Raw genomic sequence first — 12,877 nt, forward strand, 5'->3', positions numbered from 1 at the left:
CTCTTGATGACATTAATGACCATCAAGTGGCTGCCGGAAAACGGCTGGAGAGCCATGATGAGCAGTTAATGTTCATCATTCCGGTGGTCGGCCTTTACAATACGTGAGGGTATTGTGACCGTTGACTCGTAGGGAGTCTTTGCGAACTGCTCCTTATTGGATCTTGCTCGCCAGTCCAGTTAGCAACTTCCTCAATTTTTGGGCTTCTAGGCCCAATCCAAAACAGTTGACATCTGATTAATACTCAAAATCCAATGTAAACAAAAGTTTCTTATAAAAAATAAGGCCTTTTTGTTTTTCTGTGTAAAAATTATTGTCAAACATGACATTGTATATATATAGTAAAAATTATAATTTTTGTACCAACAGGCGCTGGTTTGGGTCATGAATGGAGAAAGGAAATACATCAGCGACCCTTTCTTCCTTACTTATTTTTGTAGCTGTTGATTCATTATATTGCGCCCACCTCTCTTCTGATGGCACCATGATTCATGAAACTGCTTTGTCCCTACAAATTCCATTTTTGAGAACCAAATGCTCTGCTATTAGTTCCTACCCTTAAATAACAGCAAAAAGGAAGAATGAGATAAAAGTTGTTAATCACACAAATTGTTAATCAACATTATACTGTCAGTTTTTCAAAAAAGAACATTATACTTTAACAATGCTTCTAAAAAGTTGCCCCTTTTTGGATAGGTATGCAACACAACTTCAATTCTTGTCTTTAACATCATCCCTCAAACTATGGTAGGCCGGTCGACTTGCTGTATTTCCGATTTTGTACAAACACCAATTATTTCAAACAAAATTAAGATGTTAGTAGAATTACACAAAAACATATGTTAAGAGTCTCACATCGGTTGAGAGATGGCCTGACTAAGTGTTTATAAGCAAGTGACAATCCTCACTTTACAAACCCGTTTTATAAGGATGAATTAGACCCAATACTCATTTCTAAGAACATAAATCATACAATTGCAGGTTCAATTAAAATGTGGTAGAATCTATTTCATTGAGGTGCTCCATGAGATGTTGATTCAATCTCTGTCTATCAAATTGAAGAGAAATGATTTAGTCACATTTGATTACTCAATTGTAGAAACCTCCTTTGTCCAAGAAATATTATGGCAACCAACTTCACATTCTTCATCTCTGTCTCATTGAGGGTTTGAAACTTTGAATTGAGAAAACCATATTGTGATGTTCCTGACAACTTGGCCATATTCCTGACAACTCTGAACTTCCTGATTTTCTTAAGTGATAAAATAATAGTTTAATTGCTCTGTACTGTCAGAGTAAAATTATTTTATACATTTATCCAATTTTTACATTATTTAATGAATGTGAGACGTCATATGTTTTAAAATACATCAAATAATGTGTCAATATATAAATTAAATTCTTAAAATAAAGTGTATGTTGACTGTTGAGATATTTATGTCACAAAATATTGAATAAATTTGAAAGTCACAAAATATTGAGAATTCAAAAAAAAAATTAAAAAAAAAACATAGACAATATTTCTTCATTATATATTCTCCTTGAAGGAAATACTTGTGCAGATATTTTAGTGAGGAGAGCTAACAACTTACTTCATCGGTCCGCCTAATCTATCCTCAGATTTATTAGTTGATGCTCTACAAATTGTCAATATGTGATGAAAACTGGTATGCACTATGCAGGAACAAGAAATATCAAAGCTGATTGTCCATTGTTGTTTGATCATATATCAATATACGTCCTTTACATCATCATTATTGCAAGTTATAATGTGAAACTAATTATAATGGTAGTACTATACATATGGACTACGACTGTTATATATGTTGCTTTCTTATCAAATTAAAGATTTGTCTAACATGTATAATTAATAAGAGTTTGCCCAACATGTGTAAGCAATTCTAGCACAAGAGCCATAGAACCTTTTCTTAAAAAGGAGAAGTCAGGAGCAGGGTTTTCAGCTCATGGCGGTTGGCCCTAGTTCAAAAGGAAGAGTTAGCTTATCTGGGTCGGGCTTTGAGGAATATCTCCCCTGTCAGGGGCACACTACATCTACAGACATTTTCACAATCCCTCTGCGTTGTGATTTGCACACATTAATTAAGCCACGGTCGTGCTCGTCCATGTCGGCACAGCACGTTGTCCACGTGCTCCTCGCCACTCGAAGGCGAGTCCACTTGAGCTTATCCATTATCCCCACTATGTGGGACAGCTCAACCCAGGATGATGATCAAATAACAGTCTCTCCCTCCATCTACGGAGATTCCTGGAGGTCACTCTTAATGGGCTGCTCAACACGGCTCATTAAAGGAACCTTTGACCCAGCATTGTGGGCTCTATAAATACCCTCCTCAACAAGAGGGTCAGGTATTCGATTCTCATTCTCACTCTTAGCTTAAACATGTATCTATTGTGCTCTTTACTGACTTAAGTATCGGAGCGTCTGCATATACAAACCCCCCTCCGGTGGACGATTCGCTGCTCACACAACGGTTCAGCTGGCCATCAACCTACTCTGATCAACATGTAAGATCAAAAACCAATAATTATTTATTAAAAAGTTAAACATTTAATATAAAATACACAAGTTTTAATACAAGCTTGTTATTTTAAACATTTTAGCATGTACAATTCTGCACATGATAAGAAAAATCATTTTCAAATAAAAAAAAGAAGAAGCTGTCACACATTAATGTATGGGTGAATTTAGGAAGAAATTTCGGTAAAAAAAAAAAAAAAAAATTGATCTTTTTTCTTCATATATACCTCCTTCATACCACAGGCACAGTGACACACATTAATATATCACTTTTTTTAAGATACACTTTTTGTTTTAATATACTACCTTTATTCCTAAATAGTAGATTTTTTTTATTTTTCTTTGTCATTTTTTATAAGATCCCTTTCAAACTTCCAAAGGCATTAATTATTTCTTTGCCAACATATCCTTAATTACAATCACTACAAGAAAACAAGTTATTCTTGACCAAACTTATTGAGGGCTAAAAGCCCTCAGTAATGTATTTTTACGTTATTGAAGGCTAAAATCCGTCAGTAATGCATTTATCCCTCCTTGAAGAACGAAAAAAGTCAGACTGGACATTATTGGCGGCTAGGGGCTGCCAGTAATGCAAGAAAACGTGTTAGATATTTGTGGCGGCTACAGGCCGTCAGTAATGAACTGACCGTTGTGCATTTGTGGCGAGGTAGGGCCGCCAGTAATGCAAAAGCCTGCAAATAATTAACGACGGCTGCAGGCCGTCAGTAATGCTAAGCCTGCAAATAATTAACGACGGCTGAAGGCCGTCAGTAATGCTTGTTCGAATTTTGAATCAAGCAACGGTCACTTTAATTCACTTCTCCTATTTATAATTCTTCAACAAATCCATTCTACACTTCACTTCATTTTTACATTTCCATTCTCTCTCTAAATTTTCTCTAACTTCTCTCTTAAATTTCATACTTTTAACTCTCATATTTTCATCCAAAAAGTGGTAAGTGTTTGTGTTTTATTTTTACAAAGTTAAAATTTTTGCTTTGTTATTTAAATGTATATGTTCTAATATTTGTTGTTTACCATTTTTATTAGCAAGTCTTATTCTCGTGGTCGTGGGTTAGGAGCGGAGTTCGTGGGTTAGGAGCGCGCCAAGTAAGAATCTACTCGGCACCCAAGTAAGTAACGTAATTTTAATTTATAATACTTAGTGATAGTTTTTTTTTTTACCGTATACTTAGTAATAGTTATTAATTAATACTTTGCAATTTGTTACTAATATTTTCTTATCACTAAGTATAAAAATTATTGTTTTTGTAAAAAAAAATTAAAAATATATATTTAATTTTGTTTATTTCGAAAACAGTAATATTTTTTTTAAAATAAGTATTTTTTTTTTCAAAAAAACAGTATATTTATATTCTTATTTTTAAAAACGAAATATTTAAAAAATTATTTTTAATAAAGAAAAATTTTAACAGTTTGTGTATTTTTAAAAAAGTAATGTCATTTTCATATCTCCATCCAAAAAGTGGTAAGTGTTTTTAAAGTTAAAATTTTTGCTTTGTTATTTAAATGTATATGTTCTAATATTTGTTGTTTACCATTTTTATTAGTAAATTCTCGTGGTCATCGGAGGTCGTGAGTTAGGAGCGGAGTTTGTGGGTTAGGAGCGCGCCAAGTAAGAATCTACTCGGCACCCAAGTAAGTAACGTAATTTTAATTTATAATAGTTAGTGAAAGTTTTTTTTTACCGTATACTTAGTAATAGTTATTAATTAATACTTTGTAATTTGTTACTAATATTTTTTTATCACTATGTATAAAAATTATTGTTTTTGTAAAAAAAATTTAAAAAATATATTTAATTTTGTTTATTTCGAAAACAGAATTTTTTTTTTAAATAAGTACTTTTTTTTTTCAAAAAAACAGTATATTTATATTCTTTTTTAAAAAAACGAAATTTTTTAAAAATTCTTTTTAAAAAAGAAAATTTTTAACAGTTTGTGTATTTTTAAAAAAGTAATGTAATTTTCATATCTCCATCTAAAAAGTGGTAAGTGTTTGTGTTTTACTTTTAAAGTTAAAATTTTTACTTTGTTATTTAAATGTATATGTTCTAATATTTTGTTGTTTACAATTTTTATTAGCAAATCCTCGTGGTCATCGGAGGTCGTGGGTTAGGAGCGGAGTTTGTGGTTAGGAGCGCGCCAAGTAAGACTCTACCCGGCACCCAAGTAAGTAATATATGTAATTTTAATTTATAATATTTAGTGATAGTTTTTTTTTTTACCGTACACTTAGAAATAGTTACTAGCATTTTATTATTACTATGTATTTAGAAAAAGAAAAAAAATTATATTTTAAAAAATTATAATATATATGTTAAAAAGTCGGTAGTTTTGTCAACTAAAAAACTTAGTATTTTTTAGATTTAATAAACCATAAACTTTAAAAATAAAATGTTAAAAGTTTATATGTTATTGTTGAGTAGACATATATATATGTCCAAAATACTTTTGAAAAATAAAGTAATAAATTTAATACATTGATCTAATTATATATTAATTAAACTACGCAGATATGGATTTTACCAATCGTAATTGGATGTACGATAGACATAATCCTGGAAAGAGGGGCCGGGTTAAAGAGGAATTTAAAATAGGGGTCGAAATGTTTATCAATACAGTAAAATATAATGACATTGTGATACGTGAAGGGGGAATTAGATGTCCGTGTGTACTTTGTCGATGTACAAGAATACAGAGCGAAGATGAAATTAGGTCTCATTTATATAAAAAGGGATTCCAACCTAATTATTGGGTTTGGTCAAGTCATGGCGAGGGATGTTCCACGACTGTTCCCGTGAATCAAAATCATGCTTCAAGCAGTGTTTTTCAGCCCGTTGTTATTCCCGAATATTATCATCAGCATTATGATCCGTTTAATGAGATGGACAATATGATAACTAATGCCTTTGGGTTTAATACGCCGATTTATGTGCCAAATGATGTCGACGACCCTGCTGATGATGAATATGACGCTGATGTTAACGTCGAGAGACCAAATGAGGAAGCCCAGCGATTTTTTGATCTTTTGAAAGAGACAAATACACCGTTGTGTGAAGGCTCTCGAGACTCAAAGTTAACGGTGTGTATTAGACTTTTGGGTATCAAGTCTGAATGTCTTGTTTCAGAATACACCATGGACTTGATAACGAAACTGATGTTGGATATAACAATAGACCGTCCTCTTGATTTGCCAAAAAATTATTACGAAGCAAGACAATTGGTTGCAAAGTTAGGACTCGGAGCGAAGAGAATTGACTGTTGTGTTAACGGGTGTATGTTGTACTATAGCAACGAATTTGGTGTAGATGACGGTGCATTACTTGAATGTAAATTTTGTCAAGAACCAAGATATCATGTAACAAGAAATTCACGGTCAGTCAGAAGGAAGCCAATCCCAAGAAAGGCGATGTTCTATTTACCCATAATACCAAGGTTGCAAAGGTTGTATGCATCGATGCAAACTGCCAGTAAAATGACATGGCATCGTGAAAACTATGAAAGGAGAAAAATGTCAAGTGAGTTGCGACATCCTTCTGATGGATTGGCTTGGAAGCATTTTGATCAAGTTTATCCCGAATTTGCTTCGGAGCCACGGAATGTCCGACTTGGGTTATGCTCAGATGGATTTACACCATATACTCAAGTATCAGCCACTCCATATTCATGTTGGCCTGTTCTGGTTACCCCGTACAATCTTCCTCCTGATATGTGCATGTCAAAACCTTACATGTTTTTAGCCGCTGTAATACCAGGCCCATCTAGTCCAACTGTTGGTATTGATATCTATTTACAACCTTTGATTGATGATTTGAAGAGATTGTGGAACGGTGTTGCGACGTATGATATCAACCAAAAACGAAATTTCAATATGAGAGGAGCTTTGATGTGGACCATTAATGATTTTCCTGCATATGGGATGTTGTCTGGATGGGGGACACATGGTAAACTAGGATGTCCTATTTGCATGATGGACACCAAAGCGTTTTGGTTACACAACGGTGGGAAGGCTACTTGGTTTGACTGTCATCGTCGGTTCTTGCCTACTGATCATCCGTTTAGAAGAAATAAAAATGCTTTTGTTCATGGTGACACCGAGACTCGTGATCCACCAGATTATTTGACATCGCGACAAGTCTGGAACAAAGTGAAAGATATTCCAAAGGTTGAGGTTGTAGGTGGTGTTGCCTCTAAACCGCGTGGTTATGGACAAACGCACAACTGGACAAAAAGAAGTATCTTTTGGGATCTGCCGTATTGGAAAGACAACCTTTTACGTCACAACCTTGATGTTATGCATATTGAGAAAAATGTGTTTGAAAATATATTTAACACTGTCATGAATGTCAAAGGAAAAACGAAAGATAATGACAACGCGAGGAGAGACATAGGGTTGTATTGCAAACGTAACGAACTGTTGTTGGTGGAGACATCTAACGGCAAACTTCTTAAACCTCGTGCAAACTATACTTTATCTCCTGACGAAGCAAAATCTGTTTGTCGATGGGTAAAAGAAGTGAAGATGCCAGACGGTTATTCGTCGAATTTGGCGAGATGCGCTGATGTTGACCACGGAAGGATGCGTGGGATGAAAAGTCATGATTGTCATGTTTTTTTCCAGACTTTACTTCCGATTGCATTTAGTTCTTTACCCCAACATGTATTGAATCCGCTTATTGAAATCAGTCAATTTTTCAAGAATTTGTGTTCGACAACGCTAAGAGAGGCTGATCTCATCAAGATGGAAAATGACATTCCACTGATCTTGTGTAAGTTGGAGAGAATATTTCCTCCTGCCTTGTTTGATTCTATGGAGCATGTTGTGGTGCATCTTGCATACGAGGCTAGACTTGGTGGGCCAGTTCAATATAGATGGATGTACCCATTCGAAAGGTTCATGGGTTATGCAAAATGTGCCGTGAAAAACAAAGCTAGGGTCGAAGGCTCAATTTGTGCAACATACTTACACCGCGAAACAATTTACTTTTGTTCGCATTACTTCAAAGACACGTTGTCATCAAGCCATATTCGCAATGAAACTCAAACATCTCGGCCTGTGAGAATTCACCCATTAAACATGTCAATATTCAGCTTGCCTGGTCGTAATGGTGGTGGTGAGAAAGTGTTGTATCCTGGTGACAAAGTTCTCTATTCGGCGCATGTTCACTTGCTGATTAATTGCAATGAAGTCGAGCCATATTTACAGTGAGTATTTTTAATTAGTTAATAAATAATTATTTATTCCAATTAAGTTCGCTTATAACTAACGATATTTAATAACTTAGGATGTTTTTAACACAACATACTTCTGCTCAAATCAATTCGCAATTTCCAGCATGGTTCAAAGAATACATGTACCAACAAACACCCGCAACTCGTATCATACAACACTTGAGACACTTATCTGATGGCCCAAAGTCAACCGTTAAACAATGGCACACCTACTTTGTCAATGGTTACAGATTTGAGACACACAGTTGGAGTGAAGGAAAAACAACAGTAAACAGTGGAGTGTGTATGAAAGGTGTGACTGAAAATGGTGAAGGAGATTTTTACGGTGTCATTGAGAACATATTTGAAATCGAATACAATTACCTTGATTACAAGAAAACAGTCGTGTTGTTTTACTGTAAATGGTTTGATCCTTCAAATAGAGGTACCCGATATGATTCAAAGACTAATACCGTGGACATAAAAATGAACAAACATTATCCATTGTATGATCCGTTTGCTATGGCTCATAACGTCAGACAAGTTCACTATGTCCCTTATCCATCGACTACAAGGGATAAACGAGGTTGGTGTGCCGCAATAACATCAAAACCAAGGGGTTTGATTGAAAAAAATGAGATAGATGAACGTGAAGATGAACCATATCAGGAAGATGAGATGTCCAATGTTGATGATGTCATTGCAGTTGAAACTTTTAATCAACTTTGTGTACAAGAAGAAGCCGAAGAAGTACCTTCTGATGGTGATGTTGATGAAGAGGACGTCGAAGCTAATGGTGATGATGAAGGCAGTGATGATGAAGATGTATCAGATTGGGATGACAATTAATTTTATAATATAGTTATCCGCGTTGTAATAATATTAATCGTTGTACTTGAATATTTGTTTTTGGTTGCATTTGTTTATCGTTTAATGATGATGAATTATAAAACAATATATATATATATATATATATATTTGTCATGTATTTCTTAATTATTTAAATATATTTGTCATATATTTTTTTATTATAGATGAATCCAGATGAAGAAAATTTCGATGATGACAATGTCGATGATGACATTGATGATATTCCACCACCACCGGGTGTCGGACGCGGAGGACGCGGACGCGGTGGACGTAGACGTGCTTTACCCCGCCGCGTTGTTCGGAATCGATGGTTGGAGGGTATGCCCAAGTCTCGAACCGTAGATGGTGTGGAAGAGGAGTACGACTCCTACGACGACGATGATGACCACGAGGACGAGGAAATTGCCGATATTGCACTTCTAGCTCCTCAAAATGAATTGTTGGTTGACCGGTATGGTAGACCCATCATCATGCCATATACCGCCACAGAGTAAGTTAATTATTATTAAGAATTTGTGTTTAATAAATTAATTGGATATATATGATTATTATTCTTAACTAATATATATATATATATATTGTGCAGTTTGCAACCCCAAAATCCGGCGAATAAGGCAATCAATAATGCATTGAAATCCAAATTCCAGGCTCCATATCTCAACTGGACGGAGGTCAGGGCAGATGAGCGTGGATATCAACAATTTTGGAATGGCTTCAGGGTACGTTTTTATTTATAATTACTTTTTTATCCAATCAATTTTGTTACTAAACATATATTTACTAATTTATTAACAATTTTTCTTTATTTTTCGTAGTCGCAAGTAACTTGGCTAAATCACCACACAGCGGCTATTGAGGTTATATTCAACAAAAAAGCCACCAAGCGTCTGTCGACCCTACTTTTTGAAGCGCGGAAAAAGATTAAAAAGGATCCTTCAAAACCACCACTTTGGCTCGCTGGTAATTCATACCCTATGTTGTGCCTCAGATGGGAAGAGGAAGAGTATAAGGCAAAGTGTATAAAGAACAAAGCCAACAGAAATACCGATGAAGCCAATCGTGCGTGTGTACACTCTGGAGGGTCGAAATCTGCCGGAACGCTTCGTCTTGAGTTCATTCAACAATTTGGTCGTCCACCCACCTTTATGGAAATGAATGACATGATGCACAAGTATGCAGATTCCGGTGAATGGACGGGGGCAAGGGCGCAAGAAGTTTCGGTAAGTATTTATATATATTATTTATTATTTATTTCTTATAACATTATTTTTTAAACATTATAATTATATTTAAACATTATAATTAATTAATTATAATTATTTTTTAATTTATTGTAGAGGTTGACGCAAATTTGGGCTGAAGAATATAATGCAAGCCAACTACGACTACCACCTCATAGGCGAGATAATGAGGGGGTTCGTTGAAACAAGATGTCGTTGGCTTTTGTTAAGAATGCTGGTGGTGCGACTCGAGGTCGCAAATTCGCTGCTGGGTGTACATCTTCTTTATATGCAAGTGACCCAACTGGTTTGAGAGATGTCACTTACACATCTTCATCTTCATCTAGTACAGGACGCTCTCGTCCAGCTCAAAGACAGGAAACCTATGATGAGTATGAAGCGCGAATGAGGGCCACGTATCGAGAAGAACTCCGCGATGAGTACGAAGCAACATTTAATGAGCGGGTGGACCAACGGGTCCAACATCTATTGCAGGAATTCTTTGCGCAGCAGAGGGCGCCGGCGCCGGCGGGGGTTGGATCATCATCTCAGGGATCGGCACGACAAAATCAAAATGCCGGTGAACAAGAATATCGACCGGATTTGAATAGCATGGTCAATTTGAATCAGCTGCCGGAGTACCGAGAGGGTGATCCACTACTGAGTATGAGCATAGAGGATATGAGTCAAATGCTTAATAATGAACCAATTCATTTACAATTTGTTGATCCTGTTGGGCAAACAAGTGGAAGCAGTAGTGGCGGAAGCGGTAGAAATAATCAACAAACTGCTTTCACCGAATACCATCGACAGAGATCATCAAATCCATATCAACAAGACTTCATAATCCCACATGACAACCCCAATCAACCCCAAGACAACTTCTTCCCGAATCAAGCCAGCTTTGATCCCAATCAAGCCCCAATTAACTTCGTTCATAGGCCTGTGGCACGACCGCCGCGAACGTCACTCCCCGGAGTCATGATAAATGAGGGAGGTAGAGGCCGAGGCCGAGGAAGGTCGCGTCAGCCAACATACAGTGGCAAGGGGAAGCGACCACTATATCAGCCGCCTGACCAACCTTGATGTGTAATTTTAATTATCTGTTGTTGATTTAATTATTTGTATAACATAACGACAATTTATATTATGTTTAATTGTTTTCTTTTTATAATGACAATATTATTATTATGTTTAATTATGCTTATGTTAAGTATTTTTATTATGCTTTTAATTAAATTTTAATATTTTTTTGTAAAAATAAAATTATATTTAATATTTTTTAATTATTTATTATGCAGTATATTTTTTAAAAAAAATTAAATTATTAAAACTAGAATTTTAAAAAAAAAATTAATAATTTAATTATTTAAAAATCAATATTAATATTGATTTTTAAATAATTAAATTATTAATTTTTTTTTAATCCGTCTAACAATACTGACGGCAGCAGGCCGTCACAAATTTCAAGTCTGGCATGCACTACTGACGGCTGCAGGCCGTCGTAAATGACAAGCTCTTTTGATATGACCGTTTGGCATTATTGACGGCTCCAGGCCGTCAGTAACGTTATTGACGGTCCTGGGCCGTCAGTAAACATTACTGGCGAGCTATTTGCAGAGGGCCCAAGGCCGTCAGTAATGCATGCATTTTAGACGAAATTTGTGCATTACTGAGGGCTTTTGGCCGCCAGTAAATGCTTGTTTTCTTGTAGTGAATGTATACTTTTCTACACATTAACTCATTCTCTCTCTTTTAAAGGATAAATTGTAAAAACAATATCAATTATTAGTAAATTTAATACTAAAATATACTTCCTCCATAACACTTTATATGCAAAAATACATTTTTTAGGTTTATTGTATATTTAATGTATCTAATATATAATATAGACCATATAAATTAAATATACAATGAACCTAAAAAATGTAGTTTTGCTTATAAAGTATTACAGAGGGAGTACTTTCTTAATTTTTAAAAACTTGTAATTTTGGTTTCCTAATTTTCAGAACATTACTTTTGGCCCCTAATTTTAAGTTCTTTTGCAAAACGTTGGTCTTTTGCTGATTTTGACCAAGGCAACTTATACGTGGGCACTGATTTGCATGACAAGTCAGCAAGTCAACGTATAAGTGAACAATGACTCATATGATATGCTAACGTGACATGTGAGTCATTGTCCACTTGTACGTTAAGTTAGTCAAAATCAGTGAGCGGTCAACCTTTTACAAAAGGGGCTAAAGTTAGGGAGGTGAGTTGAAAATCCTTCTTATATATAATGGTTATAATATGCAACTATAGGTTAATCCTAATTTGCATATGCAGTTTTGGAGGGAACTTTTTCAATTCATTTATTATTAAAAAAAATATAAGCATGTCTACCATGGGAATCAAACCCGGAACACTTGATGTGAATAAAGTCTCTCAACCACTATGGCATATAAACCAATTGTGACTAAAATTATGTCCTCAAGGTAATAAACATCCATATTATGAAATCAATTATCATCAATCAAATAGGAAAGTATTTACATAAATATTGTATTTAAGAGTTATTTATATATATAGGTAAAAAAAAAAGAGTTATTTATATAAAAATAAATTTATATGATATAGGTGGTTTATTTAATTTCAGATTTCGTTTTGAGCGATGATCAAATTGAGAAATTGCTCCAAAGTAATTGTGTCAGTCTAGAGGATTATCCACCAATGCCTCGAGCTGATTGCGAATTGTTCACGACGTTTGGAAATCGATTGATATATGATGAGTTGAATTATGACAGATAAAAGTTGATGGAGGAACATGTTCGGTTGATGTCAACAATCACTTTAGAGCAGAGGAGCGTATATGATAAGATTATGACAAGGGTGAATGAAAATAAACCGGACCTTTTTTTCCTTTACGGCTATGGTGGAACGGGTAAGACTTTTATTTGGAAAGTTTTATCCGCTGCATTTTGATCAAGAGGCGTTATTGTTTTAAATGTTGCATCAAGTGGTATTGCAGCACTGCT

General features: G+C 35.0%; 1 protein-coding gene across 1 annotated transcript; it reads left to right on the forward strand.

Annotated features, from left to right (window-relative positions):
- Positions 1-4,650: 4,650 nt before the first annotated feature.
- Positions 4,651-11,058, forward strand: LOC123924205. Its single transcript, XM_045977020.1, has 5 exons — positions 4,651-4,731; positions 8,808-9,133; positions 9,230-9,362; positions 9,459-9,863; positions 9,981-11,058. Exons 2-5 carry the CDS (start codon positions 8,808-8,810, stop codon positions 10,065-10,067), a joined length of 951 nt encoding a protein of 316 aa, XP_045832976.1. The 5' UTR covers positions 4,651-4,731; the 3' UTR covers positions 10,068-11,058.
- The last annotated feature ends 1,819 nt before the right edge of the window (positions 11,059-12,877 follow it).

The sequence above is a fragment of the Trifolium pratense genome, linkage group LG4 (assembly GCF_020283565.1).
Source record: "Trifolium pratense cultivar HEN17-A07 linkage group LG4, ARS_RC_1.1, whole genome shotgun sequence".
In the NCBI taxonomy this organism is placed as follows: Eukaryota; Viridiplantae; Streptophyta; class Magnoliopsida; order Fabales; family Fabaceae; genus Trifolium; species Trifolium pratense.

What these genes read in the sequence shown, in the direction of transcription:
- LOC123924205 (XM_045977020.1), top strand. Translation starts at nt 8,808, where the DNA reads ATGAATCCAGATGAAGAAAATTTCGATGATGACAATGTCGATGATGAC. An exon ending in ATGCCATATACCGCCACAGA is followed by an intron (nt 9,134 to 9,229) that starts GTAAGTTAATTA and finishes TATATTGTGCAG; the next exon opens with TTTGCAACCCCAAAATCCGG. An exon ending in CAAGGGCGCAAGAAGTTTCG is followed by an intron (nt 9,864 to 9,980) that starts GTAAGTATTTAT and finishes AATTTATTGTAG; the next exon opens with AGGTTGACGCAAATTTGGGC.